General features: G+C 37.7%; 1 protein-coding gene across 1 annotated transcript in view; it reads right to left on the reverse strand.

Annotated features, from left to right (window-relative positions):
* The window catches only part of LOC143055308 (neo-calmodulin-like), a 33,646-nt gene that overhangs the window by 2,035 nt on the left and 10,362 nt on the right, over window positions 1–21,249 (reverse strand). The window contains exon 4 of the mRNA XM_076228446.1: window positions 2,276–2,530. Coding sequence (XP_076084561.1) covers window positions 2,276–2,530 — 255 coding nt within the window. The remainder of the gene's footprint in view (window positions 1–2,275; window positions 2,531–21,249) is intronic.

Genomic DNA, 21,249 nt, shown 5'->3' on the forward strand with positions numbered 1-21,249 from the left:
ATTAGATTGTGTTATTATAAATGGATAGTCATCTCAATGCAATTAAAGAACCATTCATACCTCTAGAAAGTGCATAGTTTATTAAATGGTGTAGGACGTAATGGGCAATTATTGGTTCTTCAACTAAGGTGATTTTAACATGCACAATGAACCATTTCAGAATTTCTATGTACATGTGCATCCGAAACATTCTAGGACAAGATAATGTAAATAAGAAGATGAAGTATGAGTGCCAATGAGACAACTTTCCATCCAAGTTACAGTGCATACGAATAGATATAGAAAGATGAGGTATGAGTGCCAATGAGACAACTCTCCATCCAAGTTACAGTGCATACAAATATAGGAAGATGAGGTATGAGTGCCAATGAGACAACTCTCCATCCAAGTTACAGTGCATACAAAGTTTAGTATTGTAGGTAATAGTACAGCATACAACACTTTGACTCCAATCGAACAAAGAGCTATAAAGTGTCCCAAAAATGACAAGTGTAAAACAAATGAACAGGAAAACCAACGGTCTAATAGAAAAACCGAGAAATAAATAACAACCACTAAACAACAGGCTCCCAATTTAGTACAAGTTCCTTAAATGCAGCGGGTTTTAATATTTTTAATTGTTTAAACAGGTGCCAACCTTCATCATCCTCAGATGGACCGTAAGGGTAAGGAGATCCCGTTCCACAGTGGCAACTGTTGTGTTCCCCATGCACAATGAACCATTTCAAAATGTCTATGTTCATGTACACCAAAAACATTCTAGGACAAGATAATATAAATATGAAGACAATTAGACAACTCTCCAACCTAGTCACAATGTGTAAAAAGTTCACAACTATAAGTCATATTACAGCATTCAACACGGAGACTAGGCTCACACAGAACATCAAGCTATAACGGGTCCCTTAATGACTATAGTGTAAAACAAACCAGCATTAAAAAAACAACGGTTTAATTTATAAAAAAAAAAACGATAAACGATAAACACCTATGAAGCACACCTACAAACAGTAACCACTGAACAACAGGCTCCTAATTCAGTACAAGTTCATAAAATGCAGCGGGTTTTAATGTTTTTAATTGTTTAAACAGGTGCCAACCTTCATCCTAACCTGGCAGTATTGCAACATTACAACATCAAAAGACACACTGTAAAATTCAATTTAAATGGCCAAACTCGATCAAAAAGATATTTAAACAAAAACAAGTACCCTACACTAAACGAATGAGTTTGATCTACAAAATGTATCTAATGTCTGAAAAGAAACTGAAAAGAAGCAATAACGATTTGCTAGTAGTAGAATATACTTCATAAAGTAAGAGGAATTGGAGGATACTAATATCAATATATCAAGAACCGAAAAATAAAGAAAAGTCAGACAGCACAGCAGCATGTCAACAGAAAACAAACCAAACATCATGGAAAATTCTACAACACAAAAACTCATTACATACAACACACAGCCATCCCACCCAATAGAAGAAACAATCAAAAACGGATAAGGGTACTAAACTAGAACCAATTTGTGTCCCCTTCCCGGACGATTTATAAAAAACGAAACAAGAAACGCCTTTAAATTTCATTATTCTCCATTTAATCAATCATACATGTATATACAAAACCAACCAACTTGTGTTTACTTTTCTGCATTGGCTAGAGGTATAGGGGGAGGGTTGAGATCTCATAAACATGTTTAACCCCGCCTCATTTTAGCGCCTGTCCCAAGTCAGGAGCCTCTGGCCTTTGTTAGTCTTGTATTATTTTTATTTTTAGTTTCTTGTTTACAATTTGGAGTTTAGTATGGCGTTCATTATCACTGAACTAGTATATATATTTGTTTAGGGGCCAGCTGAAGGACGCCTCCGGGTGCGGGAATTTCTCGCTGCATTGAAGACCTGTTGGTGACCTTCTGCTGTTGTCTTCTCTATGGTCGGGTTGTTTGACACATTCCCCATCTCCATTCTTAATTTTATTGTGATCTGTTGTTCTGTAGTTGTCGTTTGTTGTTGTGGTTCATACGTGTTTTTTTTTTCTCTTTTTCTTATATGGATTAGGCCATAGGTTTCCCGTTTGGATGGTTTTACACTAGTCATTTTTGAGGCCCTTTATAGATTGCTGTTCGGTGTGAGCCAAGGCTCCGTGTTGAAGACTTAACTTTGACCTATAATGGTTTATTTTGATAAATTGTGACATGGATGGAGAGTTGTCTCATTGACACTCATACCACATCTTCTTATATCTATTGTGCATGAATCAGAAAATATAAAAACATACCCTTGTAATCAATTTTGCCATCTTTGTTAGCATCTGCTATCTTAAACATCTGCGCTAACTCCTCTTCGCTGAGTACCTCCCCTAATTGTGTAGTGACCCTCTCAAGTTCTTTGACATCTATCGTCCCATTTCCATCTTTGTCAAATATTTTAAATGCTCTCTTTAAAGTTTCTTCTTGATCCTCTTTCCGAGTCGCATCTCGTCTTATTATTTCCATTAACGCCACAAAGTCTTCAAATTCTATTACATTATTTTCTGAAATATAAAAATTTAAAAAGGAAGATATAATAAATATGTATACTTTTTTAAATAGTTGTACTCCCATGAAAAGCATCAATATATATCTGAGAAAATAACTTTTAGTGTATATGTATATATGACTGAATTCATTGTAAACATTTAGGTCCAAATTCTTAGCAGTAGAGTCCTTATTGTAAGGATTTGGGTCCTTAATTATTGTATGCATTTGGGTCCATAGTCTAAGCATGTGAGTCCGTATTGTGAGGATTTGTTTCCTCACTTATTGTAAGCATCTTGGTTCTAATTGTAAGCATTTCCCCCTTAGCGTAAGCATATGGTCGATACTGTAAGCATATGGTCGATATCGTAATCATATGGTCGATATCGTAATCATATGGTCGATATTGTAAGAATATGGTCGATATTTTAAATATATGGTCAATATTTGACAGCATAATAATGGTCAACATTGTAAGCAATAACTAGTCTAACCCCCTCACATTCTGTATGTACCTGGACAAATTCAGGACTCTGTAATTCAGTGGTTGTCGTTTGTTGCTGTGTTACATATTTGTTTTTCGTCCATTCTTTTGTACATAAATTAGGCCATTAGTTTTCTCGTATATGTCAATTGGGGCCTTTTATTGCTGACTATGCTCATTGTTTAATGCCGTACGGTGACATATAGTTGTTAATTTCTTTGTCATGACGGTCGATACTGAAAGAAAACTTATTGAACAGTATAGTTAGTTGATTGTAACCGCAATTTCACCACTCTTGTCCTAGCTTTTCATGAGGAGGTACCCGAAGTAGCCAGAAAGAACCACCGATTTTCCAAACGCACATATATAGAATTGCCGCATACAATCTAGAAATTATTAAGTGTTAAATAAACCACCAGGCAGAAGCTAGCGAACAATAGCTAGCGAACAATAAGCCAGCGAACAATAAGGCGATATATCGAGAAACCAAAAAACAGAATAAGACAACAACGGCCGTTAAATAAAAAAATATTTAAAAAGGCAGAAAATCAGTTAAAATATAGCAATTTAAACTCAATTTTGAAATGGTTTTTATCCAATCTATTGATTAAACAAGTCGCATAACTTTTTAGGCTGATATTCAGTACCACAATAACTATGCATCTATCAACGGATTATTTGTAGGTGTAGGGCCACCTATGCACCCTCTTCAATTTAGAACGTATGTAAAAGTAGTCCTACCCTGTAAAATATAGCACCTTTTATGTCATTGTTTAATCTAGAGCTCAAAATTTGAAAAAAATGTCAAAACATTAGGAGGGTCGGCCTATTCCAGGGCTTCTAGAGAAAAATAATGAGGGGTGTCACGGGGAATGACTATATAGGTCTTGTAGAGAAGAAACAGGCGCTTCTTTTGCGCTAGGTATCGAAGGGCGCTATGTTCAAAAATCTGAAACTAGAGCTCAAAATTTGAAAAAAATGTTAAAAAATTAGGGGGGTCGGCCTATTCTAGGACTTCTAGAGAAAAATAATGAGGGGTGTCACGGGGTATGACTATATAGGTCTTGTAGAGGAGAAACAGTTGCTTCTTTTGCACTAGGTATCGAAGGGCGCTATGTTCAAAAATCTGAAACTAGAGCTCAAAGTTCGAAAAAAATGTTCAAAAAATGGGGGTAGGATCGGCCTATTCCAGGAGTTCTAGAGAAAAATAATGAGGGGTGTCACAGGTTATGACTATATAGGTCTTGTAGAAGAGAAACAGGCGTTTCTTTTGCGCTAGGTATCGAAGGGCGCTATGTTCAAAAATCTGAAACTAGAGCTCAAAATTTGAAAAAAAATGTCAAAAAATTAGGGGGGTCGGCCTATTCCAGGGCTTCTAGAGAAAAATAATGAGGGGTGTCACGGAGAATGACTATATAGGTCTTGTAGAGGAGAAACAGACGCTTCTTTTGCACTATATATCGAAGGGCGCTATGTTCAAAAATCTGAAACTAGAGCTCAAAATTCGAAAAAAATGTCCAAAAAATGGGGGTAGGGTCGGCCTATTCCAGGAGTTCTAGAGAAAAAAAATGAGGGGTGTCACGGGGTATGACTATATAGGTCTTGTAGAAGAGAAACAGGCGCTTCTTTTGCGCTAGGTATCGAAGGGCGCTATGTTCAAAAATCTGAAACTAGAGCTCAAAATTCGAAAAAAATATCCAAAAAATGGGGGTAGGGTTGGCCTATTCCGGGAGTTCTAGAGAAAAATAATGAGGGGTGTCACGGGGTATGACTATATAGGTCTTGTAGAAGAGAAACAGGCGCTTCTTTTGCGCTAGGTATCGAAGGGCGCTATGTTCAAAAATCTGAAACTAGAGCTCAAAATTCGAAAAAAATGTCAAAAAATTAGGGGGGTCGGCCTATTCCAGGAGTTCTAGAGAAAACTAATGAGGGGTGTCACGGAGAACGACTATATAGGTCTTGTAGAAGAGACACAGGCGCTTCTTTTGCGCTAGGTATCGAAGGGCGCTATGTTCAAAAATCTGAAACTAGAGCTCAAAATTTGAAAAAAATGTCAAAAAATTAGGGGGGTCGGCCTATTCTAGGACTTCTAGAGAAAAATAATGAGGGGTGTCACGGGGTATGACTATATAGGTCTTGTAGAGGAGAAACAGGCGCTTCTTTTGCGCTAGGTATAGAAGGGCGCTATGTTCAAAAATCTGAAACTAGAGCTCAAAATTCGAAAAAAATGTCAAAAAATTAGGGGGGTCGGCCTATTCCAGGAGTTCTAGAGAAAACTAATGAGGGGTGTCACGGAGAACGACTATATAGGTCTTGTATTTGCGCTAGGTATCGAAGGGCGCTATGTTCAAAAATCTGAAACTAGAGCTCAAAATTTGAAAAAAATGTCAAAAAAATAGGGGGGTCGGCCTATTCTAGGACTTCTAGAGAAAAATAATGAGGGGTGTCACGGGGTATGACTATATAGGTCTTGTAGAAGAGAAACAGGCGTTTCTTTTGCGCTAGGTATAGAAGGGCGTTATGTTCAACAATCTGAAACTATAGCTCAAAATTTGAAAAAAATGTCAAAAAAATAGGGGGGTCGGCCTATTCTAGGACTTCTAGAGAAAAATAATGAGGGGGGTCACGGGGAATGACTATATAGGTCTTGAAGAGGAGAAACAGGCGCTTCTTTTGCGCTAGGTATCGAAGAGCGCTATGTTCAAAAATCTGAAACTAGAGCTCAAAATTTGAAAAAAATGTCAAAAAATTAGGGGGGTCGGCCTATTCTAGGACTTCTAGAGAAAAATAATGAGGAGTGTCACGGGGTATGACTATATAGGTCTTGTAGAGGAGAAACAGGCGCTTCTTTTGCGCTAGGTATCGAAGGGCGCTATGTTCAAAAATCTGAAACTAGAGCTCAAAATTTGAAAAAAATGTCAAAAAATTAGGGGGGTCGGCCTAATCTAGGACTTCTAGAGAAAAATAATGAGGGGTGTCACGGGGTATGACTATATATGTCTTGTAGAGGAGAAACAGGCGCTTCTTTTGCACTAAGTATCGAAGGGCGCTATGTTCAAAAATCTGAAACTAGAGCTCAAAGTTCGAAAAAAATGTCCAAAAAATGGGGGTAGGGTCGGCCTATTCCAGGAGTTCTAGAGAAAAATAATGAGGGGTGTCACGGGGTATGACTATATAGGTCTTGTAGAAGAGAAACAGGCGTTTCTTTTGCGCTAGGTATCGAAGGGCGCTATGTTCAAAAATCTGAAACTAGAGCTCAAAATTTGAAAAAAATGTAAAAAATTTAGGGGGGGTCGGCCTATTCCAGGGCTTCTAGAGAAAAATGATGAGGGGTGTCACGGAGAATGACTATATAGGTCTTGTAGAAGAGAAACAGGCGCTTCTTTTGCACTATGTATCGAAGGGCGCTATGTTCAAAAATCTGAAACTAGAGCTCAAAATTCGAAAAAAATGTCCAAAAAATGGGGGTAGGGGTCGGTCTATTCCAGGAGTTCTAGAGAAAAATAATGAGGGGTGTCACGGGGTATGACTATATAGGTCTTGTAGAAGAGAAACAGGCGTTTCTTTTGCGCTAGGTATAGAAGGGCGTTATGTTCAACAATCTGAAACTATAGCTCAAAATTTGAAAAAAATGTCAAAAAAATAGGGGGGTCGGCCTATTCTAGGACTTCTAGAGAAAAATAATGAGGGGTGTCACGGGGAATGACTATATAGGTCTTGAAGAGGAGAAACAGGCGCTTCTTTTGCGCTAGGTATCGAAGAGCGCTATGTTCAAAAATCTGAAACTAGAGCTCAAAATTTGAAAAAAATGTCAAAAAATTAGGGGGGTCGGCCTATTCTAGGACTTCTAGAGAAAAATAATGAGGGGTGTCACGGGGTATGACTATATATGTCTTGTAGAGGAGAAACAGGCGCTTCTTTTGCACTAAGTATCGAAGGGCGCTATGTTCAAAAATCTGAAACTAGAGCTCAAAATTCGAAAAAAGTGTCCAAAAAATGGGGGTAGGGTCGGCCTATTCCAGGAGTTCTAGAGAAAAATAATGAGGGGTGTCACGGGGTATGACTATATAGGTCTTGTAGAAGAGAAACAGGCGTTTCTTTTGCGCTAGGTATCGAAGGGCGCTATGTTCAAAAATCTGAAACTAGAGCTCAAAATTTGAAAAAACTGTAAAAAAATTAGGGGGGTCGGCCTATTCCAGGGCTTCTAGAGAAAAATGATGAGGGGTGTCACGGGGTATGACTATATAGGTCTTGTAGAAGAGAAACAGGCGCTTCTTTTGCACTATGTATCGAAGGGCGCTATGTTAAAAAATCTGAAACTAGAGCTCAAAATTCGAAAAAAATGTCCAAAAAATGGGGGTAGGGGTCGGCCTATTCCAGGAGTTCTAGAGAAAAATAATGAGGGGTGTCACGGGGTATGACTATATAGGTCTTGTAGAAGAGAAACAGGCGCTTCTTTTGCGCTAGGTATCGAAGGGCGCTATGTTCAAAAATCTGAAACTAGAGCTCAAAATTCGAAAAAAATATCCAAAAAATGGGGGTAGGGTTGGCCTATTCCAGGAGTTCTAGAGAAAAATAATGAGGGATGTCACGGGGTATGACTATATAGGTCTTGTAGAGGAGAAACAGGCGCTTCTTTTGCGCTAGGTATCGAAGAGCGCTATGTTCAAAAATCTGAAACTAGAGCTCAAAATTTGAAAAAAATGTCAAAAAATTAGGGGGGTCGGCCTATTCTAGGACTTCTAGAGAAAAATAATGAGGAGTGTCACGGGGTATGACTATATAGGTCTTGTAGAGGAGAAACAGGCGCTTCTTTTGCGCTAGGTATCGAAGGGCGCTATGTTCAAAAATCTGAAACTAGAGCTCAAAACTTGAAAAAAATGTCAAAAAATTAGGGGGGACGGCCTATTCTAGGACTTCTAGAGAAAAATAATGAGGGGTGTCACGGGGTATGACTATATATGTCTTGTAGAGGAGAAACAGGCGCTTCTTTTGCACTAAGTATCGAAGGGCGCTATGTTCAAAAATCTGAAACTAGAGCTCAAAGTTCGAAAAAAATGTCCAAAAAATGGGGGTAGGGTCGGCCTATTCCAGGAGTTCTAGAGAAAAATAATGAGGGGTGTCACGGGGTATGACTATATAGGTCTTGTAGAAGAGAAACAGGCGTTTCTTTTGCGCTAGGTATAGAAGGGCGTTATGTTCAACAATCTGAAACTATAGCTCAAAATTTGAAAAAAATGTCAAAAAAATAGGGGGGTCGGCCTATTCTAGGACTTCTAGAGAAAAATAATGAGGGGTGTCACTGGGAATGACTATATAGGTCTTGAAGAGGAGAAACGGGCGCTTCTTTTGCGCTAGGTATCGAAGAGCGCTATGTTCAAAAATCTGAAACTAGAGCTCAAAATTTGAAAAAAATGTCAAAAAATTAGGGGGGTCGGCCTATTCTAGGACTTCTAGAGAAAAATAATGAGGAGTGTCACGGGGTATGACTATATAGGTCTTGTAGAGGAGAAACAGGCGCTTATTTTGCGCTAGGTATCGAAGGGCGCTATGTTCAAAAATCTGAAACTAGAGCTCAAAATTTGAAAAAAATGTCCAAAAATTAGGGGGGTCGGCCTATTCTAGGACTTCTAGAGAAAAATAATGAGGGGTGTCACGGGGTATGACTATATAGGTCTTGTAGAGGAGAACAGGCGCTTCTTTTGCACTAAGTATCGAAGGGCGCTATGTTCAAAAATCTGAAACTAGAGCTCAAAGTTCGAAAAAAATGTCCAAAAAATTGGGGTAGGGTCGGCCTATTCCAGGAGTTCTAGAGAAAAATAATGAGGGGTGTCACGGGGTATGACTATATAGGTCTTGTAGAGGAGAAACAGGCGTTTCTTTTGCGCTGGGTATCGAAGGGCGCTATGTTCAAAAATCTGAAACTAGAGCTCAAAATTTGAAAAAAATGTAAAAAAATTAGGGGGGTCGGCCTATTCCAGGGCTTCTAGAGAAAAATGATGAGGGGTGTCACGGAGAATGACTATATAGGTCTTGTAGAAGAGAAACAGGCGCTTCTTTTGCACTATGTATCGAAGGGCGCTATGTTCAAAAATCTGAAACTAGAGCTCAAAATTCGAAAAAAATGTCCAAAAAATGGGGGTAGGGGTCGGCCTATTCCAGGAGTTCTAGAGAAAAATAATGAGGGGTGTCACGGAGTATGACTATATAGGTCTTGTAGAAGAGAAACAGGCGCTTCTTTTGCGCTAGGTATCGAAGGGCGCTATGTTCAAAAGTCTGAAACTAGAGCTCAAAATTTGAAAAAAATGTCAAAAAATTAGGGGGGTCGGCCTATTCTAGGACTTCTAGAGAAAAATAATGAGGAGTGTCACGGAGTATGACTATATAGGTCTTGTAGAAGAGAAACAGGCGCTTCTTTTGCGCTAGGTATCGAAGGGCGCTATGTTCAAAAATCTGAAACTAGAGCTCAAAATTTGAAAAAAATGTCAAAAAATTAGAGGGGTCGGCCTATTCTAGGACTTCTAGAGAAAAATAATGAGAGGTGTCACGGGGTATGACGCTTCTTTTGCACTAAGTATCGAAGGGCGCTATGTTCAAAAATCTGAAACTAGAGCTCAAAGTTCGAAAAAAATGTCCAAAAAATGGGGGTAGGGTCGGCCTATTCCAGGAGTTCTAGAGAAAAATAATGAGGGGTGTCACGGGGTATGACTATATAGGTCTTGTAGAAGAGAAACAGGCGTTTCTTTTGCGCTAGGTATAGAAGGGCGTTATGTTCAACAATCTGAAACTATAGCTCAAAATTTGAAAAAAATGTCAAAAAAATAGGGGGGTCGGCCTATTCTAGGACTTCTAGAGAAAAATAATGAGGGGTGTCACGGGGTATGACTATATATGTCTTGTAGAGGAGAAACAGGCGCTTTTTTTGCACTAAGTATCGAAGGGCGCTATGTTCAAAAATCTGAAACTAGAGCTCAAATTTCGAAACAAATGTCCAAAAAATGGGGGTAGGGTCGGCCTATTCCATGAGTTCTAGAGAAAAATAATGAGGGGTGTCACGGGGTATGACTATATAGGTCTTGTAGAAGAGAAACAGGCGTTTCTTTTGCGCTAGGTATCGAAGGGCGCTATGTTCAAAAATCTGAAACTAGAGCTCAAAATTTGAAAAAAATGTAAAAAAATTAGGGGGGTCGGCCTATTCCAGGGCTTCTAGAGAAAAATGATGAGGGGTGTCACGGAGAACGACTATATAGGTCTTGTAGAGGAGAAACAGGCGCTTCTTTTGCGCTAGGTATCGAAGGGCGCTATGTTCAAAAATCTGAAACTAGAGCTCAAAATTTGAAAAAAATGTCCAAAAAATTAGGGGGGTCGGCCTATTCCAGGGCTTCTAGAGAAAAATGATGAGGGGTGTCACGGAGAACGACTATATAGGTCTTGTAGAGGAGAAACAGGCGCTTCTTTTGCGCTAGGTATCGAAGGGCGCTATGTTCAAAAATCTGAAACTAGAGCTCAAAATTTGAAAAAAATGTCAAAAAATTAGGGGGGTCGGCCTATTCTAGGATTTCTAGAGAAAAATAATGAGGGGTGTCACGGGGAATGACTATATAGGTCTTGTAGAGGAGAAACAGGCGCTTCTTTTGCGCTAGGTATCGAAGGGCGCTATGTTCAAAAATCTGAAACTAGAGCTCAAAATTTGAAAAAAATGTCAAAAATTAGGGGGGTCGGCCTATTCTAGGACTTCTAGAGAAAAATAATGAGGGGTGTCACGGGGTATGACTATATATGTCTTGTAGAGGAGAAACAGGCGCTTCTTTTGCACTAAGTATCGAAGGGCGCTATGTTCAAAAATCTGAAACTAGAGCTCAAAGTTCGAAAAAAATGTCCAAAAAATGGGGGTAGGGTCGGCCTATTCCAGGAGTTCTAGAGAAAAATAATGAGGGGTGTCACGGGGTATGACTATATAGGTCTTGTAGAAGAGAAACAGGCGTTTCTTTTGCGCTAGGTATAGAAGGGCGTTATGTTCAACAATCTGAAACTATAGCTCAAAATTTGAAAAAAATGTCAAAAAAATAGGGGGGTCGGCCTATTCTAGGACTTCTAGAGAAAAATAATGAGGGGTGTCACTGGGAATGACTATATAGGTCTTGAAGAGGAGAAACGGGCGCTTCTTTTGCGCTAGGTATCGAAGAGCGCTATGTTCAAAAATCTGAAACTAGAGCTCAAAATTTGAAAAAAATGTCAAAAAATTAGGGGGGTCGGCCTATTCTAGGACTTCTAGAGAAAAATAATGAGGAGTGTCACGGGGTATGACTATATAGGTCTTGTAGAGGAGAAACAGGCGCTTCTTTTGCGCTAGGTATCGAAGGGCGCTATGTTCAAAAATCTGAAACTAGAGCTCAAAATTTGAAAAAAATGTCAAAAAATTAGGGGGGTCGGCCTATTCTAGGACTTCTAGAGAAAAATAATGAGGGGTGTCACGGGGTATGACTATATAGGTCTTGTAGAGGAGAACAGGCGCTTCTTTTGCACTAAGTATCGAAGGGCGCTATGTTCAAAAATCTGAAACTAGAGCTCAAAGTTCGAAAAAAATGTCCAAAAAATTGGGGTAGGGTCGGCCTATTCCAGGAGTTCTAGAGAAAAATAATGAGGGGTGTCACGGGGTATGACTATATAGGTCTTGTAGAGGAGAAACAGGCGTTTCTTTTGCGCTGGGTATCGAAGGGCGCTATGTTCAAAAATCTGAAACTAGAGCTCAAAATTTGAAAAAAATGTAAAAAAATTAGGGGGGTCGGCCTATTCCAGGGCTTCTAGAGAAAAATGATGAGGGGTGTCACGGAGAATGACTATATAGGTCTTGTAGAAGAGAAACAGGCGCTTCTTTTGCACTATGTATCGAAGGGCGCTATGTTCAAAAATCTGAAACTAGAGCTCAAAATTCGAAAAAAATGTCCAAAAAATGGGGGTAGGGGTCGGCCTATTCCAGGAGTTCTAGAGAAAAATAATGAGGGGTGTCACGGAGTATGACTATATAGGTCTTGTAGAAGAGAAACAGGCGCTTCTTTTGCGCTAGGTATCGAAGGGCGCTATGTTCAAAAATCTGAAACTAGAGCTCAAAATTTGAAAAAAATGTCAAAAAATTAGGGGGGTCGGCCTATTCTAGGATTTCTAGAGAAAAATAATGAGGGGTGTCACGGGGAATGACTATATAGGTCTTGTAGAGGAGAAACAGGCGCTTCTTTTGCGCTAGGTATCGAAGGGCGCTATGTTCAAAAATCTGAAACTAGAGCTCAAAATTTGAAAAAAATGTCAAAAATTAGGGGGGTCGGCCTATTCTAGGACTTCTAGAGAAAAATAATGAGGGGTGTCACGGGGTATGACTATATAGGTCTTGTAAAGGAGAAACCGGTGCTTCTTTTGCACTAGGTATCGAAGGGCGCTATGTTAAAAAATCTGAAACTAGAGCTCAAAATTTGAAAAAAATGTCAAAAAATTAGGGGGGTCGGCCTATTCTAGGACTTCTAGAGAAAAATAATGAGGGGTGTCACGGGGTATGACTATATAGGTCTTGTAGAAGAGAAACAGGCGCTTCATTTGCACTAGGTATCGAAGGGCGATATGTTCAAAAATCTGAAACTAGAGCTCAAAATTTGAAAAAAATGTCAAAAAAATAGGGGGGTCGGCCTATTCTAGGACTTCTAGAGAAAAATAATGAGGGGTGTCACGGGGAATGACTATATAGGTCTTGTAGAGGAGAAACAGGCGCTTCTTTTGCGCTAGGTATCGAAGGGTGCTATGTTCAAAAATCTGAAACTAGAGCTCAAAATTTGAAAAAAAATTCAAAAATTAGGGGGGTCGGCCTATTCTAGGACTTCTAGAGAAAAATAATGAGGGGTGTCACGGGGTATGACTATATAGGTCTTGTAGAAGAGAAACAGGCGCTTCTTTTGCACTAGGTATCGAAGGGCGCTATGTTCAAAAATCTGAAACTAGAGCTCAAAATTCGAAAAAAATGTCCAAAAAATGGGGGTAGGGTCGGCCTATTCCAGGAGTTCTAGAGAAAAATAATGAGGGGTGTCATGGGGTATGACTATATAGGTTCTAGAGGAGAAACAGGCGCTTCTTTTGCGCTAGGTATCGAAGGGCGCTATGTTCAAAAATCTGAAACTAGAGCTCAAGATTCGAAAAAAATGTCAAAAAATTAGGGGGGTCGGCCTATTCCAGGGCTTCTAGAGAAAAATAATGAGGGGTGTCACGGAGAATGACTATATAGGTCTTGTAGAAGAGAAACAGGCGCTTCTTTTGCACGGGAAAACCAACGGTCTAATCTATATAAGCAAAACGAGAAACGAGAAACACGTATATATTACATAAACAAACGACAACTACTGTACATCAGATTCCTGACTTAGGACAGGTGCAAACATTTGCAGCGGGATTAAACGTTTTAATGGATCCAAACCTTCTCCCTTTTTCTGAAACAATAGCATAACATCACAACATAGAAAAACACACGATAAAATATCAATTGGTAGACTTAACTCAATCAAAAAACGTATGATTACACAATGAACGAATATATTTGATCTGCAACATCTGAATACAAATGCATAGTTAATTAAATATTAGAGACAAAAATTCATGAACAAAAAGCTAACAAACAAATTTAAACAAAGCCATGGCAGGACATCACTGAGAAATATTTAACCCTTCGAAAATATTGATCAATATTCACTTTAGAAAAAAACCGGTTTTAAAAAAAATAATTATAATCTTGAAGTTTATACAAATGTAGTAAGAATAATGCTATGTTCAATTTTGTCGAAAGGAACTAAAAACTTTTAATGAAAAACTCAACTGTCAGACAAGAACGCGAAAACCAAAAAAAACATATCATAGTCAGCAAAGACTAATTTGCAATTTCTTGTCATATAAAGTCATAATTTCCCCATCCGAATAACATGATAAAAGAGTTTGTAAAATGTGTTATGTAAATACTGATAAAAAAATGCTGATTACTGGCTGATTTTCTTTTTCAAGGGTATGTCGAAAAGAAAACGACGAAGATAAAAAGAACTTTAGTGCGAATGGCAGCTGGTATATAACCAAATTGGAATTGAAATTAAAAAACACTCTTTATTTTTTTATGATATAATTTGTTAAAATAGAACTAGTTAAACACTATTTAAATATCACCTGAGTTTGATCAATAATTATCGACTCGATAAGTTCTTATCTGCACATGCAGCTACTGTACCCGTACACAGCAAAACATGTGTTTCATCCTCATTGTTTTCAACACTTTAAATAACCAAGTTTATAAAGTTATGTGATTGACACCTTGAAATAGGTCCTCCACAACTCATAACAGCAGCAAGATGGCAGATTATCAGCATGAGAGAGGCAGGAATGTCGCTGTGACAATTGCACTATAAGTCGTTTAGAGAATAAAAATTAGGCAATACACGATATAAAAGACTATCCGAGACCAAAAAGACCCCCTATGCCACCTGCTAGGGAAAATCAAGCATGATGAAGCTTAGTCAGAAAGAAACCCATTGCATACAATACAATCCTGAAAAGAGAGAGGTGGGCATACAGGAGCCTTTTAACAATAATTGTTCGAGATTGAACCATCTCTACTGGTTACTGTGCGATAAGACCATTTCAGGGACGTTTGCTTACGAACAGACACACAGTTATCCGTATCAAATGTAGTGCAGAGCTCGCCAAAATTGGAAATTAGCATCTTGGAGGAAGATCCAATGTTCAAATGGAATTCGTTTCATCTTCCTTGGCCAGATCGTAGCCCGGATTTGAACCATATCGAGCATATTTGGGACACTATTGGGCGGAAAGTGCACAAAAGGACACACCAGTTCAAACACATCATGAAATAAACAATGCCCTTCATCAGAAATGGTTGCTGCTACCTTTACATTACTTTATTAGCCGATTCATGGCAGGAATCAAAAGACGTTGAGATGCGGTAATTCGTTTGATTGGAGGCTGCGCACAAAGTACTAATTCTTTGGCGTATAACGACCAACCATGATGCGAACAGTCATCTGAAGATTAATTTTGAAATACCTGACATTGTAAAGTTCGACTACAGTAAAAGTTGAAAAATGCATTTTTTGTACAAAAAACACTACATTTTGTTATTAAAATTGTGGTTGCCAATGTTATCATAAACTATGTTTCAATAATATCCTACACATATTTTATTATATTTCATCCAAAAAAAGAGGCTGATTTTTCAAGTTTTAAAAAATCAAGGTGCTGCAATACTTTTTTCCATGTGTATATATAATACAGCCGTGCGTAAGATGGGTCCATTAGGGTTGTTAACTAAGCGTCTTTTTGAAATAAGTCACTCGCCTATTGCAAATAAGCAGTCGATGCTCAACATAAGAATACAACGACTCGCAACTATGTGAGTTAAAGAACATAGGTTGTTAACTATGCACTATATAACCGACTTCATCTAGTCAGCCGTTTAACAAACCTCATCTTCACAAAAGTACAAATCGGTCTAGGTGTCTCTATAGAAAAGTTTGTTAAACGGATAAAATATTTCGACGTAAATTCGAGAAACGATGCTTGATCGTTGTTCGTTTGAGTGAAACTTGAATTACAGTTCTGTTTCAACAAAATAAAGAATTCACGTTTATTCTTCGCATCATTTATGTTTTACTTGCCAATATGACTAAGTGCCGCCCAAGACCAAGAAGTTGTGATGATCCAGGTTGCTTTTCATTCCATATTCAAGTCAAGCATTTTCATAAAACTATGGACGGAAAAGATTACCGAATTCAACAACAAAGAGATCAAAGTACTATGTATAATACACTGCGTTGATGTCTACTCTATCGATCCCGTAAGATTTGAGGAAACTCGAGTTTTTCTCGATCACTGAGATCATACCATGATGGGGAAGATGAACTAATACTTTAAAGCCAAATATATTCGCACTTGCGTGATTGGTACTTTAGATGATCTCTTAACCAACAAAAACACCAAACAGAGACCGACTTAGGACATGTGGCCGCAACTTATAAGAAATATGAAAGATAATAAGATGAAGTGTAACTTGTATGCAGACATACTAATTATACAGCAGGGTCAGTTCCGCGTGATTACCAATTCCAGAATTTTAACAATGAGGAAAAACAGGGTTCCCGAACTTCTGAATACCGCGTATCGCATCTATAATCGTATAATTGGGGTGATGTAAATGATCTCTTGGAAAAGGTATTCTCAGTCATTTATTTCTTGGTTCAAACAATAAGACATGGAGTCACAACCTCTATTTTCAAACACAAAGGTTCGTGGTTCCATCTCCGTTTCTGGGAGACAATTTCAGGGACCAAATTTTCGGCTCTTCATTCACACCATTTGCGAGTATTATCTTCTGGAACAACGATAGTCTGTCGGAAGGATACGCGACTGATCACGTGTTAAAAGAGAGCCATACCACTTGCACGTAAAAGACAACTTGTTAGCTTCAAAAAAAGAGCAGGCTAATGGCGGTACAAGGCAGCACTCGCACAATAAAAGTAGAAAGGGGTATGATTACTAGTAATTTAACTCATAATAACTTGTTTCCGAAATAACTATGATTAAACTAACATCTCTAGAAGGTCTATATTCTTGATGATTCTCCAAGACTGTAAAGGTTATGAGAATGTAAAGGTTACTACTTGTAACCAATGATTCAGCGGTTTTCTCTGATAAATCAGAGTAACTACTATGAATATATGCTGCATTCTATTAAACAAGAGATGTCGACGTGCATCAATTTAATTTGCGTGCATGCCGGTGCTATTGAGAGGAGTGACTTGCGGGTACACATTGTCTGTAGGTGAAATTATGATATGTATTCTTAAAAAAACGATTGTATTGACGGGTAAGTTATAACTAGATGATTGTGAGGATTGAATAAAAAAAATATAATTTGACGGATTTCTTAATCTTAACGAACATTTACGGATTTGTTTGCTAAATCTCTTCCACCACCTTTTTATAAGAGGAATATTCTGCAATTTTATCATGATGACCTATATAAATGTCATTTTTTGTGAGTATGAATCTAAAATTTCTCAATTTTTATATCGAAACTATCCAGTTATGTATCCAAAATTCTTCTAAAGTCTTGTAAGTGCTCGTTCATTTCCGGAACAAATGGCTTTTAGCTTTGTATTACTTTTCCTTTCTTAAAATAGAAATAAAGGACTTCTTAACTATGTGAGAGATGTATTAATCATAGAAAGATGTCAAAGTGACGTGACATTACATTGAGTGTGGCACATAGTAAACGCCATGTGTGTGGTATTTACGAGAGGTATGAGTATGATGCAACGTATTACCCTCAATTTTTAAGGTTTCAATATCTACTCTAGTTTGTCTCAACACATCTCACTCCGTGAATCTATTCAATTTCTCTTTCTTGTTCTTCTTGTTTTGCTTACCAAACATTCATCACCTGGATCTCAGCTGCCGTTTTATTTTCGTGAAGTTAACAAATCAATGGTTCTGCATGTTTGAATTTGTGGTCATACTTGTCCAGCTTGTTCATTATTTTATTTTCACGTTCTTTTATTGCTGCATCATATTTTATTTGCATCCATTTTATATCCGTTTCATACGTGCTTTTGAATGAACCAACATTTCATTACAGAATCCGAAATGGCCCTCAGAGGTTTCAGGATGGTGATATTGTGGTAATTCATGTTCCAGTATCTGAAGAAACTATTCTTGATCGTCCTTTTTATCAATGACCCTTTCTGTTGTTACTTTCCCTGAAAAGTATTATTCAAGTTGGATGACCGTTTCCGATGAATTTGGGCTCTTTTTGGTGAGTCGTCCAAGTTCGTCCCAAAGATGTCCCATTGGCGATAATCTGAAGACAATACTGGCCACGGCAACACTCGAATGCGATTATTCTCCAAAATTCATTAAAATGTGTTTACAACGGGCGTTTTCTGTTTAAAATGTAGTTTAACGATGCCTTCGGAGAAACGGGAGAACTAGTGGAGCCAGAATTTCGTTCCTATACCCTTTTGCATTTAGGTTTCCTTCACTAATTGTCAGATCGGGGCGTTCCTGGTAGGTTATCCATTCCATACCATTAATTCGCCACCCTAAAGCCAATTTGTTTCCTGTACGCACGCATCAAAAAGCATGCCTTGTACCGGCGGCAGACCATGTCTCTGCCATCGATAAATGTCAAGTTGAATTCCGATTCAGCGGTAAAAAGGATTAGTCTCCATGTTAGTCTATGTCATCGAATCCGTACCCTCTCCATTCAACTCGCGACATTCTTCGATTCTGCGTAAGGATAGATCACTTCAACGAACGACGAGCTCTTAGGCTGCCCAGATGAAGTCGGTTACAAACTGTTTGCGCATATAGCCTATTTTTGTTTCTTCCATGAGTTTCTCCAAATCGATTACGGAGATAAATAATGCGGATTTGCCAATCTTCACATAACTTCGTTTCATGTGAGTTGAAACCTCGGGGACGTTAAAATGTTGCACCAGTATCTCTAAGACGAGTCTTTAGCGCCTTTCAAAGTCATTCTAGAGACATTAAATAGTGCTCGATACATTTAATGATCAAAAGGACAACTCAGTTCCATCTCTATAAAGGTAAATGGTTGAAAAAATGCGTATTTGTTTGAAATCGGAAAATTACGTAAAGTTATCTTCGAATTTAAAAGAAAATACTAAATGATCATGAATAGATTATTCAGGTCATTTGTTTTAATCGTGAAAATATTACAAACTAATATATTAAATATATTTTACTTAAAAAGCAAAGTAATGTTTCTTTTTTTATATATACACATGGAAAAAAGTATTGCAAAATATTGATTTTTTAAAACTTGAATAATCAGCCTTTATTTTGGATGGAATATGATAAAATATTTGTAAAATAATATTGAAACATAGTTTATGAAAACATTGGCATTTTAACGAACAAAAAATGTTTGAAAAAAAAAATATTTATCTAACCACAATTCTAAAAACAAAATGAGGTGTTTTTTTGTACAAAAAACTGCATTTTACAACTTTTACTGTAGTCGACCTTTACAATGTCAGACATTTCAAAATTAATCTTAAGATGATTGTTCACATCATGGTTAATCGTTATACGCCAAAGAAATAGCACTTTGTGCGCAGTCTCCATTTAAACGGTCAACCACCACTTAACGTCTTATGATTTCTGCCATAAATCGACTAATTTGTTGCTTAGGTAGCAGCAACCATTTCAGATGAAGGGCATTGTTTATGTCATCACGTGTTTGGACTGGGGTGTCCTTTTGTGCAAATTACGCCCAATAGTGTCCCATAATCCTTGATATGGTTCAAATCCGGGCTATGATTGGACCAAGGAAAATAAACAGAATTCCATTTGAACAATGGATCTTCCTCCACGATGCTTATTTCCAATTTTGGCGAGCTCTGCACTACATTGGATACGGATAACTGTGTGTCTGTTCGTAAGCAAACGTCCCTGAAATTGTCTTATCGCACAATAACCAGAAGGAATGATTCAATCTCGAACAATTATTGTTAAAAGGCTCCTGTATGCCCACCTCTCTCTTTTCAGGATTGTATTGTATGCAATGGGTTTCTTTCTGACTAAGCTTCATCATGCTTGATTTTCCCTAGCAGGTGGCATAGGGGGTCTTTTTGGTCTCGGATAGTCTTTTATATCGTGTATTGCCTGATTTTTATTCTCTAAACGACTAATAGTGGAAAAGTGATGACCGACAATACGTACAGTTGTCACAGCGACATTCCTGCCTCTCTCATGCTGATAATCTACCATCTTGCTGCGGTTAAGAGTTGTGGAGGACCTATTTCAAGGTGTCAATCACATAACTTTATAAACTTGGTTATTTAAAGTGTTGAAAACAATGAGGATGAAACACATGTTTTGCTGTGTACGGGTACAGTAGCTGCATGTGCAGATAAGAACTTATCGAGTCGATAATTATTGATCAAACTCAGGTGATATTTAAATAGTGTTTAACTAGTTCTATTTTAACAAATTATATCATAAAAAAATAAAGAGTGTTTTTTTAATTTCAATTCCAATTTGGTTATATACCAGTTGGCAATCGCACTAAAGTTTTTTTTATCTTCGTCGTTTTCTTTTCGACATACCCTTGAAAAAGAAAATCAGCCAGTAATCAGCATTTTTTTATCAGTATTTACATAACACATTTTACAAAATACTTTTTTCCATGTGTATACATGTACCTCTATTTTTATCAGACAACACCCGCACGTGGACGAGGGTACTTATACCGTCTTTAAGGTTGTGGCGCTTGTATTGTCATTGATAAAGTTAACTGGTCTGTATGTAGTTTTACTATCATACTTTTTTAACAATGCAGTATTCTTTGCTGATTTTGGTTATCTGGTACAAAACCTCCGATATGAAAAAAACTTTTCAAAGAATAAAAAGTAGACTGTCTATTAAGTATAAAAGTGTATATAGAACTTTAGGTTATATACCAGCTGGTATTCGCACTAAAGTTCTTTCATCTTCGTCGTTTTCTTTTCGAAATACCCTTGAAAAAGAAAATCAGCCAGTAATCAGCATTCTTTTTATCAGTATTTACATAACACATTTTACAAACTCTTTTATCATGTTATTCGGATGGGGAAATTATGACTTTATATAACAAGATTTTGAAAATTAGTTTTTACTGACTCTGATATGTTGGTTTTTTTTTTTTTTTGGTTTTCGCGTTCTTGTCTGACAGTTGAGTTTTTATTTTTTTTAGTTCCTTTCGACAAAATTGAACATAGCACCTTTTGAAATCTTACGCAACCGATACGCCTGTTTTCCCTTCACAGGACATTCATTGATATATTGTAGACGAAATGCGCGTCTGGCGTAAATATAAAATTAAAATACTGGTATCTTTGATGAGTGAAAACTTAAAATGCAACCTCTGAGTCGATGCCACTGCTGGTAAAGATTTATTTCCCCGAGGGTATCATCATCCCAGTAGTTGGCACTTGTGTGTTGACTTGGCTTATCATTAATATAATCTTATAAATTAACACCGCTTTGAATTTTTGAAAAAAACTAAGGTTTTTCTACACCAGGAATAAACTGTCTTACCTGTATTTGGCAAAACTGCTAGGAATGTTTGGTTCTCAATGATCTTCAACTTCGTCCTTTATTTTGGCCTTTCAACCATTATTTTGATTCGAGCGTCACTAATGAGTCTTTTGT

The sequence above is a fragment of the Mytilus galloprovincialis genome, chromosome 12 (assembly GCF_965363235.1).
Source record: "Mytilus galloprovincialis chromosome 12, xbMytGall1.hap1.1, whole genome shotgun sequence".
Taxonomy (NCBI): Eukaryota; Metazoa; Mollusca; class Bivalvia; order Mytilida; family Mytilidae; genus Mytilus; species Mytilus galloprovincialis.